Below are 21468 nucleotides of genomic sequence, written 5' to 3'. Positions count from 1 at the left end.
CAGCCTAGCGTTTTGCTTTTGCATCAGCTTGGCGACCAGACCACAGCAGATCAGCCTAGCGTTTGGCATTGCAAGGCCACCGGAAGCAGCAAAAGACAGTTTTCAGCCCTAGCGTTTTTGCATCAGCATAGCGTTTTGCAGTTTCACCGCAATGGAACACCAAGAAGCATCAGCATTTTCAGTTTTCAGCCTTTAGACACAGTAGAACAACCCCCGAACCTCGCAGACCTCACCTTCCCGCAGTAGATCCTCGTAGCACGGTCAGATTCCGCAAGGTTTACAGATTCAGCCCGGAAAACGTAGATTTCAGCATCTGCGTCGTCGTCGCATCGTCGTCCTCGACGACATAGAGTCAGAATTCAGCAGATACAAGATTTGCAGATTTCAGCCCTTAACGTTTCCAGATTTCAGCCCGTCTCGTCGTCGTCCTCATCCTCGTCGACATCGTCGGCAAGTCCAAGCATTGTAGAGATTTGTGCAATCATAAGTAGACCGCTCTCGCCATAGAGAGTGGGGTCTTCGGAGGAGGGTTTTACAACATCTTTGGTGTCGTATTCTCTTCTCTATCTCTCAGTCTCATGCACTTCCATTGATAGTGTCCATTCACTTTGTTTGTGTCCATTGCACTCTCTCACTAAAGGAACGGAAGGCTCTCTCTTCCGTAAGTAAAAGGAACCTTGAGCAGAGTTCGGAGCACTCATCTTGAGCAAAGTTCAAACATTCATTCCGCTGCACCTAACAGTCTGGAGGTGTCACTGAGAACTTGGCCAACGGCCACAAAGTCTGTACAAGATCTGTAACCCCCAAGTCTCCCATGTGGTGAGAGAACTGGAGGGCCTAGGCCTGCAACCAATTCATCACTGAGTTCAGAGTCCACTCAGACTGGTCTTGCCACATAAGGGAAAAGAGAAGCCAATTGTTGTGTCCAGGGCCTCTATCCCTCTACCTGTAACGAACATTACATGAACTTTGAAACAAGCCGCCTCAAATTCTGGTGAAGAGTGACCGAGAAATCGTGTGAAGTCGTAGGCAAAGAAGTCCCACCTACGGCGGATGTCGAAGCTCGTCAGTCCACGAGGAACTGTTGCAAATGGAGAGACGTCTGCACTAGAAGTGAGGTTTGCAAGAAAGGCAGTCTCTCTTTCGTCAAGTGACTCGTGGCAAGTGCGTTGCGAAGAGATCTCCTAGCAGCTGAGGAAGGTCGTGCCCCATGGGTTGGCGGTGGGGTAGGAGTAGGAGGAGATGTGGAAGCAAGGGAGCTAGTGGGTGGGGATGGAGGAGGGGGGGGCGGGGAGCAACGTGGGGGATGGGGGGAGGCAGGAAAGAGGATGGAGGCGAGGAGGGAGGGGCGGAGGACTCAGGGGGAGGAGGGGTTGTCGGTGGTGAGGTTGAGGTGGAGGGTGGAGCCGGGGCCTCGTGCTGCTGAAGAGGATCGAAACGGTTTCCTGTGGGAACCCACTACTGTTGGCTTGGAGCCTGGCGACCACCCGGAGGGCTAGGTTGACGTGGTGGCCCCTGTCGACGCCGACCATGGACCTGCTGCCATCCCTCCTCTGCGTGGGCCCTAGGCTCGGAGGGTGAATTTTCCTGAGTACCCTGTGTCTCTGTCTGCTGATGGTGGCCAGCCTCCTGCTAAGTCTGAGGTGAAGGTCGAGGCCTCCTCCGTGGATAGGCCTTTGCAAGATGGCCCATTTGTCGACAAATGAAGCACTGATTCGGGAGGCCCGAATACTCCACACTCTGGCGGAGCCAACCACCATTCACCCGAGGTAGTAGAATGACCCTCAGGAGAGTGTGGATATTCCGAACCAGAACGTGTACTGTGGGTATGCCATCTGCCTTGGCAGCTACAGAGGCTGCCGTACGAGGTGTCTCCAGGACAATCCCAATCTCTGAGCCAATCCTGGAAAGGAGCGGCAGGTACTGCCTTGGAAGCAGACTCAGATGGGAAGGTCTGCCTCCTCGACAAGAACATCGGTAGCTGGGTCGAAACCATGGCACCACTATTGAAAATGAGCTCGAAGTGCTCAAAGGGACTCATCGCAATGACCTTGGACGCCATCTCGGGGTCTCTATCTGGTAGTAGCCACGTCCGAGAAGCCGAATGTCGAGGATCTTGCCCACATCTGCTAAGAGGTGGGCCTGAAGGAGATCACACAGCTCTCCTCTGCTAGGTTGGGTGCCGATGATCTTACAGATGACGGAGGTCGCTTGGAGACGCTCCACCTCTGCTGCAAGGTTCGCTTGCTCTGTCGGTGAAAGAGCAAGTCGGATGGTGGGCTATGCAGGGTTGGGCGAGGGGGCTTCTTGAGAGTTCCTCTGGGGTGGAGCATGAGCCTCCATCTGTGTCTGCTGCTGTGATGGAAACGGGCCGAGTGAAGACAACCCTCTGAGAATCTCTGGCGAGTAATGTCCAAGAATCACCATTGTCGAGGCTAAATAGAGTGAGGCCTAAAGGGGGGGAAGGGGCAATGCATGGTGCGCAAAGGGGGTGGGCGGGCAGCGGGGCTGAGGGATAGCAGGTGAAGGGGATGGCGGGCTGAGGGCAAGCGGGCAGCAGCGGGAGGGATGGTGGGATCAGCGCGTGGGACGGAAGAGGAAGGGCAGGGCAGCGCGAGGGCTGCGGGGAGGGTGAGGGGTGGGCAAGCACAACATGCAGCAAGCGTTAGAAAAAACAAGCGGCTCCAAATGCTTTTAGATTAATGCTTTTCATGTAATAGATGACCCAAATTTTTCTTTGTCTTCAAAGAGTTCCAACAATTCGTCGTCCCCTAACTGCAGAGAATTAGAAAAAGCGGAGAAAAAACAAGAAAAGCAGGTTTTGCCTCGTGGGTAAAGCTTTATAGCCTTCTGCAAGGCTTCATGCAACCCAGCTTCAAACTTCCTCATCTTCTCTGAATCTTTAATCTTCTTGAATGGGGTAACTTTCAAGAGAACGTCCCAAAACTTATCCACATATTGTGGAACAATTTCGTTCTCTAACTGGCTAGGTGACTGGCTAGAGTTCACAGGTTTGTCAGAGGAGGTACAGGGGTTCCAGCCTACAGGGCATGAGAGGGGTGCAGAGCATGTGTCAGGACATCGCAGAGTCAGTTCCAGCTGAGTGGCTCACGCCTCTCGAGCCATTAGCACCCCAGTGGATGGGAGCCTTCACACGACCGGAGGTTCTCATCTCAGTCAGGGCCTGCTCAGAGACTGTCCCAACCCTGTTCTTCGAGCTGCAGGGTGGGGGATGACTACAACGAGTTGCAGTAGAGGCCCCGCTGTAACAAACTACTGACGTGTCAAAGCCTAAAGAATAGAGCCATCTTACAGATGATGTGGCTGCCCTAATTTCTGCCAAAAACCCTAACCCTAAAACTTGCAAACCCTAATTCTGGAAACCCTAACCCTAAAACTTGCAAACCCTAATTCTATAAACCCTAAGAAGAACAAGCAACAGAAGAAGAAGTCCTACCAACTTATGGGGACCCCGTTCGTGGGGCCCCAAGTGACATAAAGGCTTAAAAAATAAAGCCGAACACACTCAAAAGACTCTGCACATCAAAATATGATGATGTGGCACTTGTATAGACGTCCCGGAATTCGCGGCGGATTTTTAGGAAAATCCCGAAATTTTAGGAAAGTGATTTTTTGGGGTCAGCTTTTCATATTTGATGCTTTTAGGCTTTGGACCTTTAAATAGAGCCTTGGGGGCCCTCTCTGGCACTTTTTAGCGTGCAGAATGCAGAGTAGGTGCTCCTCGGCTATTGTACTTTGTGAATCGGCAGTAATATAAAGAAATACCGAAAGGGGCGCCAAGGTTTGGGGCCAATACTCTTTAGGGTGGAATTCTGCCACTCCGTGTCGCGTGTTGTCTCTCTCTTTCAATTCAATTGTTATTGAAGTGCTAAAAGTCTATTCAGTCTGTTCTTTTCTATTGGCACGTGGTGCCCGTCTTGTGACACCCGCAGGTAGCAGAGTGCTGTTTTCAGAGGATCCGAGTAGTGGGCATATGTGGGAGGACTTGCGTTAGAGACCTTGACCCAGCAGCTCTTGAGACTGGACACTGGAGACTGTGGGCTTGGGAGTGTTTTCCACTGGCACGAGTACAGTGGGATCCTGGTGAGTGGCTATGGAGGGACCCCTTCTCTTCTGCAGACCACCGAGGAGTCCCGTTCTTTCAGTACACTGTTCGACTGGGATGTCATATACTAGTAGCACAGAGAGAGGCCCGCCCCGCTGCAGCACGTCATTGGCAGGAGGAGGGTCTCACAGTCGAGTTCTTGGCAGCCTTTTGGGAGAGGTTGTGGGACTCCAGACAGTCGAGGCGAGTCACCTTGTTTCAGTGGCTGGTCGCGCACACAGCTACAGCAGTAGGGAGCTGGCTAGTGCATAGTGGTCTCTCAGCCGCATGTGCAGCTTGTGACCATTTGGTGGAGAGTCAGCGTCACTGTCTTTGGGACTGTCCCTCGGCCCAGTAGGTGTGGCTACGAGTTCTTTGGCTGATGCCTGCTCTCTCCACGGCTCGACAGTACACTTGGGGGGCAGCGGCTTGGTCCACCCTCACGGGCCCGGCACTTCAGTTTGAGCTATCTTCCACCAGTAGGATGATAGTGATGCAGGGGGGGTGACCTACACTCCAGCCTGCTACAGAGCTTACTCCACAGGAGTGGTGCAGTGAGAGAGAGGAGTGTTGGGAGCTCATTAGTGGCCTGACACTCTGGTTCATCTGGCGGGCCCGCTGTTTCCGCATCTTTGAGGCTCGCCCTGTGCCACCACTTGTTGCTGGAGGAGAGCTAATTCTATCTCACGTCCTTCCATTTCTACAGTTTGCCTAGAGTCGTCAATCAACTTTTAAGTGCAATTCATAAACTCAAGAGAATTGAAATGAGAGAGAAGAGCTTGACACATCATTGGGGACCAGAAGATTGGTTGGTCCCTCCCCATAAAGCGAATATCTTTATTACTAACGGAGAATCTTTACATGCATAGATACGGGGCAAACGCCCGTCCTCTATTCTTTCTTTGTTCTTTTGCTGCTTCTGATTGAGAGAGTGAGTGAACTACTCTCTAATTGCTAAGAGGAGTTTCCCCTCTTTTGTGAGATTTTGGAAGCTCTCTAAAATGAGAGTCTATTTTCCACAAACCTCCTCGGAAGCTCTCAAAGATAAGAGTCTACCTTCCGCTAACTGTTTACCTTCATACGTAATCATTCTTGCAATGAACACAAGGAAGAAACACGCAAAACGCGCACACACACACACACGCTTGCTGTAATATTCTGTACATAACCTGAAAGTCTAACTTATGCGAAGGCCTTTTTCGGGATGGAATTGCACCAGAATTTGTGTATACGTAGGGTAGGTAGAGAAGAATGAGATTCTATGAATGCTCTGCTGAAATTCACCCTAGTAGAGGGGATTAGGGGCTGAAAACAGAGAGTTTACAGCCACTACGCTCTAGGGAATGAGCGTCTGCTGCAACTTCTTGGGACGAAACTTCTCAGGAAGGTGGCTATGGCTGTGAGAGTCCTTGTTCTAGACAATGGGAGCTCATAGCTACCACGTGTTACAAGAGGCTACTCTAAAGCTCTATTCGAGAGCTCCATCGTGTAGAGCATACTCACAATGGGTGGGGGAGGGGTAGGAGCTCTGCTAACCTCTCAAGTCAGAGAGGTGCTGCTCTTATGTAGCCAGCAGGAAGAGAGAGAGAGAGAGAGAGAGAGAGAGAGAGAGAGAGAGAGAGAGAGAGAGAGAGAGAGAGAGTTCTTGCATGGGTAAGTATGCAAAGTGGCACACTTACTTTAAGACTTAAAAATCATTCAACTTTTAACTTTTAAAAGTTCTTAGGTCATTAATAAAATGTGCAATTCACTCACAACTGAACACATGAATGCTACTTATGAAAACCTCAGATGCTCCCCGACACAACGCCATACCGACGTTGCTTCTCCATCACCTGTTCACACTTGTCCGGCCATTTGGCCCGGGCACAAATAATTAAACTTGATTAAACTGGCTTATCCTAAGGCCTTATTAAAAATAATCCAGGCCTCAGGATCACTGTTCTAAGGACCCCATCTCATTCCTTTGCTCGCATTGACGTGCGTAATTTTTTTGAGCCTTAAAATCTGAGGCTGTTGTCTACCCCTTTTGAAGGCCCGATTTTCCAATCACTGTGGCTTCAGGGTATATTTGTGCTAGGGTCTCCCTGAGGTGCTCTAGCTCGCATTTAGGCACACCTAAGCCTTAGAACTACTAGTTCTATTCTGGTGTGCACACAACTAATTAAATAATTATTTTCTATTAAATAAATTAATTATTGAAAAAGACTGACATTGTTACAGTTTCTCTACTTCTTTAGAGGTGTCTGCTTTATCCCCAGCCTCCTAGCAGCGCACTCATCTGACTTATTCCCACCTCTCCACTTAGGAGACATTGGTCTTGTTTGAGAAACGCTCCTCATCATTCCTAGGACAATTGCATTTGTAGAAGCTAGACTTCTTTTCTAATGGTGCTCTATTGTGTTTTCATATCAAGCATTTTCATTCAGTTTCCTTCTCATAATCAATGAGAAAACATACAAATTATCCCTTGCACCACCAGTTTCAATTTAGCTCTTGAAAATCAAGTAGAAGCATGTAGTAACAATTGTAGAGGCATACATTGCCAATTCTTTTGCTTTTGGTTTCTCTTAATGCTTCTTGTTGATGCCATTTTCAGAGTTTGACAAGTTCAAGGAGGCTTCTCACAAGGGGAATCTTGTGCCTTTGTTTAGACGCATCTTTTCAGATCATTTGACTCCTGTCTCCGCGTATCGATGCCTTGTAAAAGAAGACGATCGTGAAGCTCCAAGCTTTTTACTTGAATCGGTTGAGAATAGTGACACTGGTAACAATGTGGTAATAATTTGAACTTTGCATAGTGTAGGGCCTTGCTAAAGATGTAAATCCAACAAGAACAATCAAGGACATGCCAAGTGGCCATTGACTACATTGATACAAGTTTGTGACCTCAACGTTTTCAGGGTCGCTATAGCATGCTGGGAGCACAACCTGCAATAGAAGTCATTGCCAAGGGCGAACTGGTTATAATTTTGAATCATGAAAGGGGATCTAGGACTGAGCGACTGATGGAGGATCCTATGAAAGCACCATATGAAATTGCCTCAAATTGGAAAGTGGCAGCAAGTGAGGGGCTTCCTAACGTTTTTTGTGGTAAGTTTGCATTTGCTATTGTATTAGTGCTAGCTAAAAGATGTTAAGGTCAATCTATTTTTGGTAAACTGAAGGTGATAGCTGCACTATATTAGCTACTTCTGATTGTTTTCATAACGCACTATGTAGCATGTTATAGTTTCTTTCTTTTCTGAGCAATTGAAAGATCCTTCATTTTAGTTGTCCCACAATGCACAGAAAATCTCACATCCCGAGGCAATTATGTGTCTTGTTGCTGGAAAATGTCTTTCATGATTGCCACTTTATGACAGATTTGACCAATTTCATTTGCAGGTGGTTGGGTAGGGTTTTTCTCCTATGATACAGTGAGGTATGCGGAAAAAAAGAAGCTGCCTGTTGAAAAGGCTCCTTTTGATGATAGGTCTCTTCCCGACATTCATTTGGGTCTTTATAAAGATGTCGTTGTTTTTGATCATGTTTCGAAGGTAAGTAGGAAAATTGTTTCTCTGCTTTTGTTTCTCCTTAGGTTGTTTCTTTATACCATTTGCAAATTTTGCGTATAGATTGTTTACATACTGCATTGGGTCTGTACCGAACATTTTAGCTCCTTGGAAGACGCGTATGCCAATGGACTGAAACAGCTTGATAATTTGGTAGCACGATTGCAGAACACTAATATGTAAGTATAAACTTTTGCAGATCTTGTTTGACATGATGTGGCTTTTATTGACTCCATGTTCCTTTAATGAAGATGTTAGCTTATGCCAATTAAGCACATCCAAGTGCAGCTACACAGTTCATTCATGTTATGACATCTACAGATAGAATATGTGGCGTTTACGCATAACTTTTGTTGGTACACTCGTATCCAGGCCAAAATTATTCCCCGGCTCCATTGACATGGCCATTGGCAAGTACGGTTCAGCAATAAATCAGTCTAATATGACCAAGGATGAGTATATCACAGCCATTCACAAAGCAAAAGACCATATACTTGCTGGGGATATATTTCAAATAGTCCTAAGTCAGAGATTTGAGCGTCGTACATATGCTGATCCTTTTGAGGTATATAGAGCATTGCGTGTTGTCAATCCAAGCCCCTACATGATTTATTTGCAGGTACATACAAGCTTATGGGTAATTTTTTCCTTTATTTATCATGTTATGAGTTACTTATCTGTATTCTCTAATTTTAATGGTGATTACAGACCCGAGGTTGTATTCTAGTTGCTTCTAGTCCAGAGATACTGACACGGATAAAGAAGGTATGCTTTTTCCAGATGGGCCTTGCTCTATATCTATTAATTTTTTACTTCTGAAGGTTGGCACAATTCATCAGAGAGTGCTTTCAAATATCGAAAACATTCTAACAAAATATTGAAATATAAAAAGTGCAGTCAACTATTAAAATTATGCCAAGGTGCCAAAATTCTTCACATAAGGGATTGGTGTAAATTTCAGATTTTAGCCAATGGAGATGCGTTCTCTTATTTTGGGCTGCTTATGGCTCACCTCACATAGTTCTTTCTGAGTAAACAACAAAATTATCAGATGCTTGTGCATGTGCACTGCAGGTGCACTTGAGATAATTCTTGTAGAGTCGGGTATAGCGAATAATTTACTTCACAGTCCCATGAAACTCGAATGCATGCCTTGCATGTGTGTCCGCTTGCCATGCATGTGTGGCCACCTGCCATGCATGAACTATCTAAGTGTCCACTTGCCTTGCATGAACCGCCACTTGATATGCATGAATTCCACTTGCCTTGCATGAGCTGCCACCTGCTCATGCATGAGCTCCAGTTGCCTTGCATGTGTCACCAAGTGTCGCATTGCGAGTTAGAGGGTCACCCTGGCTCGTGCCTTGCATCGAGTGCTAGTATGTTTCCGCTGCTGCTATTTTGGGCTATTGAGCACCAGAAGCTCATCTTCCCTAGGCGCCCCAGCTATCACCTCCAGCTCCTGCAGCTTCCAAGCATTAAATACTCTGTCAAAAGCTCCTGCAAAAATTCAGCAAGCATATCAAATGCATTCAATAGGATGATCAAACCTGCCCACAGTAATGGGCAGCCGCCAAATCGGTGACATCTCCAAGAGCATAGCATCATAATGCAAGTCATTTGCAAAATCCTGATCCAAAGGTCAATCCCTTGAAGCCTCTTAATAAATGGCATATGAAGACTGCAATGCTATGGAAGCGTGCCTTGTGGGTAGAAGAAGAAGAATAGAGGAGAAATTTTAACGTCGTAAGAACATTCCCCATAGCTCTATCCGACAAGTCTTGAACTCAAGACCTCTTACTCCAGAGGGAAACGGGATAACCGATATACCTCGCTTAGGTGATAGAAAAGTTTTTTTTTTCCGAGAAAAAGATCCTTCTATTAGTTAATGAAACTGCCCATAGGGCTACAACCACCTCTACAAGAGAGGGCTACAACAATCATGTGGGAGACTCTCCTAATGGAAAAACAACATAAGTACAATGAGGCTAAATCAAGAGATGGGAGGAGGGAAAATCCACAGAGGTGGTCGGTAGTGCCATCTGAGCACACCCTGGAACATGGTGAAGAAAGGCCCAGGGCGCCAGAGTCGAAGGAAAGCCTCTTTGCGCTCCCGCATGCGGTCGGAGCTGCCCTGAGTCTCTCGAACTGTCCTCTGAGAGTATGGATCAGCTCTAGCGAAAGATCCCGAACAGTCTCTACTGGTGGTACATGGCGAGCCTCGAAGATGCGGAAGCAACGTGCCCGCTAGATGAACCAGAGTGTCAGGCCGCAGATGAGCTCCCAACACTCCTCTCTCTCACTGCACCACTCCTGTGGCGTAAGCTCTGAATAGCAGGCTGGAGTGTAGGTCGACCCCCCTGCATCACTATCATCCTGCTGGTGGAGGATAGCTCAAACTGAAGTGTTGGGCCCGTGAGAGTGGACCAAGCAGTTGCCCCCCAAGTGTACTGTCGACCAGTGGAAAGAGCTGGCATCAGCTGAAGAACACGAAGCCAAACCTGCTGTGCCAAAGGACAGTCCCAAAGACAGTGACGCTGACTCTCCACAAGATGGTCACAAGTTGCACATGCTGCCGAGAGACCACTATGTACAAGCCAGCTCCCAATTGCTGTAGCTCGGTGTGCAACCAGCCACTGGAACAAAGTGACTCGCCTCGGCTGTTTGGAGTCCCACAACCTCTCCCAAAAAGCTGCCAAGGACTCAACTGTGAGACCCTCCTCATGCCAATGAGGTGGTGCAGCAGGACGAGCCTCTCTCTGCGTTGCCAGTATGTGTCGTCCCAGTCGAACAGTGTACTGAAAGAAAGGGACACCTGGATGGTCTGCGAGATCTGAGCTAAGCAAGTCCTAGTACTCCAAGAAAAAGCTGGGAGTCAAACCATCCTCACCAGGACGGCTACCACGGGGGAGTGCGCTAAGAGCCTCGTGTAGCTCCTCTAGCTGAAGAGGAAGCTCAAGCCTCTGGCACATCTCCTCTGTCACAAGACAAGGCATCTGTGCCCACACCTTCTCTCTGCATGCATCCTGGCGCTCTAACTGAGGCTCTGCAGACAGTAGATCTCGGTAGAAGTCAGTAGCAACTGTACGCATATCCTCTGGCTCTAAAGCAACTGACCCGTCGGGCCTCCTCAACTGACTGACCTTGGCATGCGTATACTGGGGTCCCACTGCCTCAAAGAAAGCTCCTGTCACTCTGTCACCTACCTGGGTCCACTGAGATGCTTGTCAATGGAAAGCAAACTCATGGCGCCTCTCCTCTGTGCTGATGACGAGCCTGCTGCAACTGCTCCTCCAACCAAGGATTGTCTGGATACTGCTCCTGCATCCTTTGTAGGGAAGCAACGCCCCGTCGGAGACATTGCTCCTCCTCTCTCGCTGCGGCCAGGCGAGCCGAAGACTCTTGAAGAAAGAGTCGACTAAGCTGAGCAAGTCCTGAGGCCACTCTATCAGCAGGAGAATCTTGCATGTCTAAGCTCTCTGTCCAAAGAGCCTCCACTCGCTCTTTGAGTGCAGAGTCCAGCAAGACCCTCTCAAGGATGCATAGCATCATGGTTCCCCTCCTCAGCCTATCAGTCACTGTGAGGATCACTGGTGCATGGTCCGAAAAGGAAGTCCCAGCCAAAATGCCAACAGTCCCACCCAAGTCCACAAAAGTGATCACTAGTGTAGAAGCGATCTATCCGAGATAGATTCACTCCTCCCACTCTACGGTCCAAACGAGAGAAGGCCAGGCTGTCAAGTAGCCTCACAAAGCTAGAATGCTGTCACACATCTGAAACCCATAGAGTCATACATAACCTCTCCCAAGCTGCCAACTCATCTCCATGCACAGTAGTATGGCTACCTCCAATCCTATCAGCTGGTCCTCCAACATGTTGAAGTCTCCCCCAATGCACCATTGCTCTGCCTGCGGCAGAGACTCTACAATATTGGCCCACAACACTGCACGTACGCTCGCCACATTGGGCGCGTAGATGTTCAGGAAGCCCATGAGGCAACCCTGAACGTGCATAATAATCCACTGAGCCCTGCCTGGCACAATAATCCCTCTACCCACAATGGCTTGTTGCAAAGAATCCGCAATGGTCATACATACCCCACCCTGGATGCCTCTAGGTCCAAAAGGAGCTGACCAAAACGTCTCATAGTGACCATGCAACATCTGACCACATCGCCGAATGCGGCTCTCACAAAGATGATGCTCCTGTAACATAAGAATGTCAAGCTCACCACCCACAAGGCATCTTTGCAACTCTTGACGCAGCCGAACCCTCTGACGCGAAAACTGGGGCCCTCCTAATCCCTGCACATTCCATGAGATGATCCTCATGGAGTCAGTGAGAGAAATAGATGCTGTCGCAGCAGTCAACCTCGCTCGCTATCTTTGAGGCCGGTTTGGATGGAGACTAATCCGCATCCAAATGACCTCTAGACAAGCGCGCAAGAAGTGACTGTCCCGCCCAGGCCCAAGCCGAGCGTGCAGCCCGAAGAGCTACATCCTTTGTCCAAGAATCCTCATGCACAAATACATAACAAGGAGGTCAATGAGTGTCAGCAAACAAATGCACCACAATGTGCATGCAACCCGCTGCATCTGGAAGCGTCACACTGAACTTGGCAAGAGGCCAAAGTGTCTGCACCAGATCTGTCACCACTAAGTCCCCTGTGTGGTGTGAGAACTCAGTCGCCTGAATCTGGAGCCAGTCAAGGACTGTGCTGGGTCCACTCTGTGTAATCCCTACCACACATCGGAAAGGAGAAACCCACCGCTGTGTCTAGGGTCTCGCTACCTCTAGCTACAAGAAAGAGGACGTGGACTCGAAAGCTGGCCTCCTCCAAGTCAGGAGAAGAGTCACCTAGAAACCGAGTGAAGCTGTAGTCGAAGAAGTCCCAGCGTCTGTAAATGTCGAAGCTAGTTAGACCTCTAGGGAGGACTGCAAAGGGAGAAGTGTGCACCAAAAAAGGCGGCCTCAGGTGGGGCTGTCCCTCTCGAGTCACACAGCTCGTAGCGAACTTGAGTCACACGGCTCGTAGCGAAAGCACTACCAAGAGTACGCCTCGCGGCAGAAGCGTGTCCAATACCCTGCGTCTTAAGGCGGAAGAAGGGTCGAGAGATGAGGCTGTGGGCCCCATCGAGGAGAAAGGAGGGGCGGGAGGCGAAGGTGGAGGAGGGGGGGGGAGGGAGGAGGCGGAGCGGCAGCGTCTGAGGGAGGAGGAGGCGGTGGTGGAGGAACTGAAGCGGACGGGGCCTCCTCAGGCAGGTCCTGCTAAAGGGGGTCAAAACGGTTCCCAGTCGGAACTCAGTGCAACTGAGCTACAAAAGGTCAGCCACCAGGGGGAGCAGTGGGGCGAGCCCTTCCTGTCTCGGCGGCGGCCAGGCACCTGCTGCCAACCGTCAGCTGTCTGATCACTGGTCTCTGTCGATGTACCAGCCTGTGCGTCCTGTGTATCTGGCTGCTTGGCATGCTCAGCCTTGGGAGGCTGTGCATGTGCTGTGGGTTGAGGTCTCCTGCGAGGACATGCCTTTGCCAAATGGCCCATCTGTCTGCAAATGAAACACTGGTTCAGGAGAATCGAATACTTCACACTCTGTCTGATCCATCCCCCACTCACCCTAGGTAGCAGTACCACCTTGGGGAGGGAGTGCAGTTTTCCTCTCACTCACTCTCTCGACATCCAAAGTGCAGATGAGGATGGATTCTAGTTGTAGTAGTAGTATTCTTGTTCTAGTCACTCAACCATAGCAAAAAAATAAACAAGATACATGCAATAATCCATGTTAGCTACTTATGTTTGTGCTTCATATTTTTGAAAGTTTCATGCAAAAAGAAATTTTTTTCTTTGACTTGAATTAAATAGGGGAAGTTGTGTGGGATCGATACACAACTTTTGTGAATTCAATTCTTGACAAGGTAAAACATGTCTTTCATGCAACTTTACAGTCTTTTATGTTATTTATGTATCAAATCTATCAATTCATTACTTAAGGTATTAGTATTCGATGTTTAACTAAGCTACATTTGGTAAATTACATCAAATCCTCAAAACTACACATTTTGAAATTCTCATTTTTATATAATGAGAAATAAGCCTCAAAATTGAGTCTGTCATTAAACTTTCTTATTCATACTAGTTATATATGTACAAGCACTTCATTTGGATGCATTTGAGGAAACTTTAAGCACACTTTCATTGGTTTTTTGTAAGAATGTTGGCTTTGCAATAAATTTTTGCAACGCAAAATATCTAAAATGAGTTTGATATCCAAGATGCGAGACCTTGAAAAATGCTTGGTTGACCTATAGATGTTTCACAAGAACCTCATCATCTTGGGAAAAGAGGCTTTGAAATGCCAAAAATTGGCTCTGTCAGTATTTTCAATAATTGAGTTTTTTGTAACTAAGTTGCACAATTTAAGTTCTTGTCAAAATAAGTGTATTTCCATTCACAAATCATAAAACGTATGCAAAATCTATATTTTCTAAGTAGTTATAAGCAATTTATGACAATTTTGATAAAACTGCACTAAATTTCTACTGAAATATCACCTGCAAATAAAGTGAACCAAACTGCTCAGTTCATGATCTTGTGGAATCACCTTCTATTTCCTTAGATTAGCATGATGCATTTTATAATCTTTGTTGTCCCATCTATGGCAAACATGCCAAGTGAAAATCATCTCGATGGGCAGTTGTGCTTATTCCTGAATTTTGCTCTTTCTTGAGCATGTCAAACTGCTTTGCAATGCTATATTTGGAATGACCTGTATTCTGCACTATAAGTGGCAATCGCCCTCGATTACGCCTGCAAAAACAGACATAAGCCATAAACCAGTTCAGTAGACACAGACTAGTTTTATTCCTGTAGAGGGGAAAAGTCTAAACCCCTGCACACTACAAAAGCCAAGAAAGATCCGCACCGCCCCCTCGCCCTTCCCTCGAAAACACACACACAATCAACACGCCACAAGCACACAAGTCTGTGTTCCACTTATACCTTTCAATTATGGTTTAGATAGGAGCAAGAACAAGGTTCACTATTTCACGCAGTCAAGAAGTATACCGCGGCTCTTGAAAAGAACAGCCAAATCACAGGCCTAAAAGCAGGAAGCAATTAACTTTTCACTTTCACAGGGGAAGATTATTAACAGACCTCTTGCCGGAACAAGGCGACGAGGAAAAAATCGAGAAGAAGACCTAAGACTAGAGGAGGAGTTGCTGAAGGATGAAAAGGAGTGCGCCGAGCATGTGATGCTGGTGGACTTGGGCAGAAATGATGTTGGGAAGGTACTGAATGTACGAGAGCATGCTGTACCTTCAAGCCTCATCCAAACACAGGACATTTTTTTTGTTAAGTGGGTGATCATATTGTTGTTTCCAGGTTGCTAAGGCTGGCTCTGTGAAGGTTGAGAGGCTTATGGACGTTGAACGGTATTCTCATGTCATGCACATCAGCTCCACGGTATGCTACGAATCCCAAAAGCTTAGAGTCATTGGTCGTCTTCCTTGAACATTTGAGTAAACGTGTGTGCAGTCTAACAAGGAGAAAAGTCACATTGGCCTACAGAAGATGATGAGCAAGAGACTTAGTGTGTAACCCAGTAGTCAACATCTCTCTTTATAGAAATAGGACAACATATTTCTACGTATACATTAGTCGATGCTTAGTTAATACCCCTCTTGCAAGAAAAAGGCAGAAAAATGCTTTGCCGTCATTAAACTTGCCATGTGACACTAATCCACAATTGCTCCCCAGAGCTCCATCCTTTACTAAGGCCTTATGTAGGGTTTGCCATCATTAACTTGCCATGTGGCACTAATTGACACGCTCTATTCAACTGTCCACAATTGCTCCCTGCATTGCCAAGGCCTTATGTGGCACTAATTGACAAGCTCTATCCAGTGGTCCACAATGGCTCCCCAGAGCTCCGTGCTATACTGAGGCCTTATGTAGGCCAAAAAGTGTGTTGCTGGCACTTAATTTATTCTTGTAGCACCTATAGATTTTTATTTTTAACAAAACGTGTGCAATCTAAAGAGTGCTGGCACTCTGATTGATGAGCACACATGCATTTCATGCTCAATCATACATTTTACAGGTAAGTGGTGAGATTCAGGATGATTTGACATCCTGGGACGTGCTTCAGGCAGCATTGCCAGTAGGAACAGTCAGTGGGGCTCCAAAGGTCAGTTTTTGCTTATGTCTTTGGATTATTTTGAGGGAAGGGGGTGTCTGTTAAGCTAAGTGATTAGTGGCTGTGTGATTGCGAGCCTTGAGGTAACTTGCATTGTAATCTCTGTGATTCATTTAGCACATTAAAAAAGAATCCCTTTTTTGTGAGGTTTTAAATTCTTCTTTTATTGATTTTTTTTTTTGCGGGGGGGAGCAATAAGTGAGCCTTTTTTTGTTTATTTTTTCCCCCCATGTTGCTTCCGACTGCCAGATAGAGCTTCTTCACCACTTCATAATTGAGTATCTTATCCTTTGATGTATCTTGTGGTTGTATGGGTATTTTTCCCATGATCTCATTGTGTATCTTTCCGAGCTTTTCCCATATTAATTGTATACGGACCTTCGGTTGATTTTTATGTAATTTGAAGGGTCACAAACTTTTTTGGTTGATGGTTATGGTAATTTGGGGTCCTTTACCAGGTGAGAGCAATGGAGCTGATAGATGAATTGGAGAAGACACGGCGTGGTCCATACAGTGGTGGCATTGGGGGAATTTCATTCACTGGGGATATGGACATCGCTCTTGCCCTCAGAACAATGGTTTTCCCTACCTCTGCACGATATGATACAATGTACACATATGGAGACATCCATAACCGACGAGAGTGGGTGGTGCACTTGCAAGCTGGAGCTGGAATAGTGGCTGATAGTAATCCAGAAGATGAGTACAATGAATGTGTTAATAAAGCGGCTGGTCTGGGCCGTGCAATTGATCTTGCAGAAAGTGCCTTTTTACCCCCAGATTTTCATAGGAATTCACATTAATATTAGGCATGCTTCCTTAGATCGTATGAGTCAATGAAAGCTTTCCACATTGTAACTTGATAACAAAGTTTTGGGCTTGTAAGTGTGTGTGTGTGGGGGGGGGGGGGGGGGGGGGGGGGGGGGGGGGCTTTATCAACGTCTTCTGAATGCTGAAGTCGGCCTATGAGACAGAACTATGTACACGTGTGTCTCCTCGTAAGTGCTCAAAATAAACTTGCTACAAACTAAAATAGACTGACATGAGCGGTGGAATGTTTATTTACGCCCACAAAAGGCGTAAAAGACCTACGAGACTAGAAAATTACATGTTGTCACATGATCCAAATGTCCAGTATACAAAAAATGCAGACGGCCAAAGTAACAAATGCTAAAATGATATATGTGTCAATTGTGTGAGCTGGTGGTCTATATGCCAAAGCATGATCTCCTTAGTGAGCTCCTCAATAGAGTGAGCTGGTTTGAGGAGCTTGTGGTCTATGTGCCAAAGCCCAATCTCCTCACTGAGCTGCCCATATAAGGATCACTACATGAACTCTCTCATGGCCGTTACATCATGATGTCAATCTCCGTTGGAAAGAATCTTGTAGGAGCTGCTCTGTCTGTCACTAATTGCTTGGGTGTGATGATGATAATTTGTTGGTGACTTTTGTGAGAGGTACGAGGATCCTGAGATCTACTAATCTTTATGGCTCTCTAGGAGAGTTTATATCTTGGGGTCTTGTTGGAGTTGCTGCTTTGAAAGAAATTTCACCCGTCTCTGAGTGGGCCCTTTGCTAGAGCACGTAGAACTCCATAATAAAGCATGTTTGTACTTGAGAAGCTCCAACAAGAATAGCCCAAGGCATCTTTGGTTAGTGTAATCCATCACGTAAGGCTAAGGCATAAATCCCTTTTTGAAGAGAATGAAACCATTCCCCGTATCTCATGATATAATTGGCACCATCACATGTAATGCTGCTCTCGCTCTATCCAAGTGTACTGTTGGGTTGTGGAGAGAGCCGGCATCAGACGAAGAACCTGAAGCCAAACTTGTTGTGCCATGGGGCAGTCCCATAGACAATGTCTTTGACTCTCCAAGGGGTGACCGACCACAAGTTGCACTGGCTGTTGAAAATTCAATGTGCACTAGCCAACTCCCAATTGTTGTAGCTCTGTGTGTAACTAGCCATTGAAACAAAGTGGCTCGCCTCGCTTGTCTGGAGTCCCACAATTGTGCCCAAAAGTCTGACAAGAACTCAGTTGTGAGACCCTCCTCCTGCCAATTAAGTGTTGCAGTAGGATGAGCCTCTCTTCGTGATGCTAGTGTGTAACGTGCCAGTCGAACGGTGTACTGAAAGAAAGGGATCCTAGGGTGGTCGGATGAAGAGAAGGGGTCTCTTTAAAACCACTCTCCAGGGTCCCACTCTCCAGGGTCCCATTGCAGTCATATCCTTTGAAACAACACTCTCCAACTTGTGGAGCCTCTACTGAGACTCTGTGTAGTCGACCCTCGCCTTGGATCTTGAAAAACATGGAGGGTACAGACTCTGAGCAAGCGCCAATTGCAATGAGGAACTCAGGTCGCATGAAGGCCCCCATCCATCTGGGAGCTAGTGTCTGTGGAGGAGTGAGCCACTCAGCTGGTAAGGCTTCTGTGATGTCTTGGCACATGCTCTGCACCCCTCTCATGCCATGGATGGAGCTGGATGCTCTGAATCTCCTCTACCAAAGCTGAAAACTGCAGCTAGTCGCCTAAAGTGCATGTTGGACCCCTTGCCATGGGACCCCAAGAAACATGAGGCCTACTACCAACCAAGTGGCCTCTCTGAGTGCTACCATGGGGTTCCAAACAAGGCGCTGTGTCGCAAACGCTCCTCCATGCATGTGGGCTGGTGTTGCTCCAGGCCACTCCGCAGCTACTCCCAAGAGCGAAGCAGACTTATGGCAAATCAATCCTCTAGTCTCCTGCTTAGAACAACTCTGTGCATCTCTATAAAGATCGACCTAATGGATGGACTCCAAGGGCCTCTTGCATGATGCACTCATGCTCTCAACCGCTGAAGTAACAACTCCTTTCAGGGCTCCTCCCTTGGAAGCAGTCTTCTAACAACAAACTTCCCAAGAAGGGATCTCTTGTTGTGCTGAGTCTATAATCCCCCCCCCCGCCCCCCACCACCACTTTGAGAACATGGCAGAGTGGTGACCTGCTAGGCTACTTTGGCTTGGGTTGACTGACTTCACGCCTGACCAAATCAGCCTCTCCAATTGGCTGATACTGGAACTCGAGAAGATCCAACAAGATGTAATGTACCACATAGTAGACACCAACACCTGGTTGGACACTTCAACTTTGCCTGCCAAAGAGAGCCTTGTTGAGCTCCAATGTAGCAACTTCCTCTTGATGGACAAGAGGAGAGGAGCAGTCGGATGCTCAGGAGACAAGTCGAGGCCTACCTAACAGCCCAAGTGGCGAACGGCAGTCCTTGGGGGAATCCATGTGAAACTCACACCTGGCGACCACTCGGAGCATTGCCAACCTAGAAAGTAACTGTCTTCCTCCAGTTGATCAGTGCACCTGATGCCCAACATAACACCTCGAGATCTTGTTGACACCTGTGCAAATTGGCCTCCTGGCTCTCCAAGTACAAGGCTGAGTCATCAACAAACTCATCATCAAGAAGCTCATCTTCCCTAATAGGGAGCTCAAGGCCAGAGGTAGGCCACCTGATGAGAAGTCAAGAATCTTCTCATCGCCTCAACATAGAACATGAAGAGAGAAGGAACAAGAGGGCAACCCTGCCTGACCGAACGCTTTCGGAATGTGTGCGGTCTAGTTGGAAAGGTGCAAAACCTATGGCTGTGAGAGTTCGTGATGAGAGTCACAAACACTCTGAAAAGCGTTAGTGGAGAATCACCAACCCTCTTTCTAAGGGGTGACTGAAAATTTAAGAGCGTTCGTGACAGCAAAGTCACAAACCCTCTTTCCTATCGTGCTTGGAGTTTGCTTGTTTTCGTAGTCGAAATTATGATGAGAGGATCACCAAATCATGTTCAATTGCACTTTAAAAGATCATTTAAAAACACTGAAGTTTCAGCCATGAAACCTCAATGCTCATACAAGCACAATTCTCAATCAAAACCCAAACCTCTTTCATGGTATCATATAGCCTCGCCTCCAATTACATAGTCGTAACATCAAACAGTCGAAAGGAATGCTTGAGCTTCCACCTTCATGACGACAATTTTTTGATTTTGCAGAGATTTATGAGCTTTTAAAGTGAAGCCCACACACCATTTTAATAAGGGGAAACCTTAATTCACTCCCTCACAAGCTCAGATACAAGATTGCGAAGAGGAGGGACTGCAGCACACATAGATTGGGCAACCATGGAAGCTATTTAACAGTAGTGCAAAATTGCAGGTTTTTCTCTAAGAAGAAGCCCTCTCTCTCTTCCCCACGGAAATATGAGTTGATGTGTCAATTTTTGGGCCATTTTGCCACTTTGGACAAAAACTATGTCATTTTTAGCTAATTTCTGATCCAAAAATGCTATTTTTTATGTGAAAAATACCAAACGAAGTTAGAAAAATCCTTAAATTTGTGGGATCACTCGCATAAGCATAAAAAGCATAGATATCATTTTTCATCAATATACCATTTTGGGTCACTTTCCATGCAATTCTGTAACGGCGTTTATTAGCTGCTATTTTTGGCAGTTTTTGTCCGCATCACGCTTTATAGGCGATATGAGTGTGCCACCATGAAAAACTTGGACTATGTACATTATCAAACCAAATTAAGCATCTTGTCAAGTGGAAAAGCACGCAAGTGCGCCACATCTAGGGCCACGACTCCTCGCATAGGTATGTACATGATAGCGACTGTAGTCGCCGCTTTAGCATATATCACGATGTGTACATTATTGCTTTTCTTTCTATGCATCGAGAAGTGTCAAAAGTGGGGTGAATGTTTTTATTTCACACTATGTACGTGTCACGGCACGACATCCAACCTCTCTGAACCTGCACATCCTTCGGCATGTGGCAACATTTTTCCTAGGTAGGTTAATCTTCATTAAGATCCACAAATATTTGGATGTCATTTTCATCTTCTGCAAAGTCTGGAAGATCATCCTTTGCTTCTTCATCCTCATCTGTAGCAATGTCATTAGGTTTTTCATCATCATCTTGTTGTGAATCAAAAGGATCATTATCATGTCTCCTCTTGAACATCTTGATTCTTTTTCCTACTATGGGAATTTTAAGCTCTGCTCCATCGAGCTCCCTCAAAGTATATGTAGCATTTCCATGCACATGTTTGACAACATAGGGGTCAAACCACCTTTTTGCAAGTTTTCTTTGTGTGGTGTGTTGGTTGTCAAAGCTATTGTCGTACATTAGGACCCAATCACCCTCTTCAATAGGATTTGGTTGAAGCCTATGTCTTTTATTAAACCTATCTTTATTCTTTAGTCTTGCATCCTTCAATCGAGCTTTTGCAATGTTTATGTGTTCCTGTCTTCTTTCCAATTGTTTTATGCGCAAAGCAAGTAGATTTCCCTACTTACACCATCTTCCCAAAGTAACATGTTCCAAGTAGGAACTATATTCTCAATTGGCATGCCTGGCTTCTGACCATACATCAATTCAGTAGTCATGTAACCAGTCACTGAGCTATGAGTTGTACGATCAACCTATAAAGCATATGGTAGCAACCTTGGCCATTCACACATTCTACCTTTGCATGCCTTAGCCAAAGCTTTGACAATAGGAGGATGTCCACTTTCACTTTTCCCATTTCCCTCTGAATTATAAGTACAAGTCAGGGCTA

At 46.6% G+C, this 21468-nt stretch overlaps 1 protein-coding gene across 1 annotated transcript in view; it reads left to right on the top strand.

The window, feature by feature from the left end:
- LOC147436053 (anthranilate synthase alpha subunit 1, chloroplastic-like) overlaps positions 1 to 16735 on the top strand; it is a 64474-nt gene extending 47739 nt beyond the window's left edge. Inside the window, exons 2-11 of the mRNA XM_086488953.1 lie at positions 6705 to 6883; positions 7009 to 7198; positions 7493 to 7644; positions 7723 to 7838; positions 8032 to 8278; positions 8368 to 8424; positions 14795 to 14947; positions 15042 to 15122; positions 15760 to 15846; positions 16314 to 16735. Coding sequence (XP_086345079.1) covers positions 6705 to 6883; positions 7009 to 7198; positions 7493 to 7644; positions 7723 to 7838; positions 8032 to 8278; positions 8368 to 8424; positions 14795 to 14947; positions 15042 to 15122; positions 15760 to 15846; positions 16314 to 16658 — 1607 coding nt within the window. The 3' untranslated portion in view covers positions 16659 to 16735. The remainder of the gene's footprint in view (positions 1 to 6704; positions 6884 to 7008; positions 7199 to 7492; positions 7645 to 7722; positions 7839 to 8031; positions 8279 to 8367; positions 8425 to 14794; positions 14948 to 15041; positions 15123 to 15759; positions 15847 to 16313) is intronic.
- Positions 16736 to 21468: the final 4733 nt, after the last annotated feature.

Source organism: Adiantum capillus-veneris, chromosome 18 (genome assembly GCF_014529385.1).
Source record: "Adiantum capillus-veneris isolate H3 chromosome 18, ASM1452938v2, whole genome shotgun sequence".
Classification (NCBI taxonomy): Eukaryota; Viridiplantae; Streptophyta; class Polypodiopsida; order Polypodiales; family Pteridaceae; genus Adiantum; species Adiantum capillus-veneris.
Note: the sequence above shows the minus strand (reverse complement) of the source record. Positions and strands in the feature narration are given on the sequence as shown.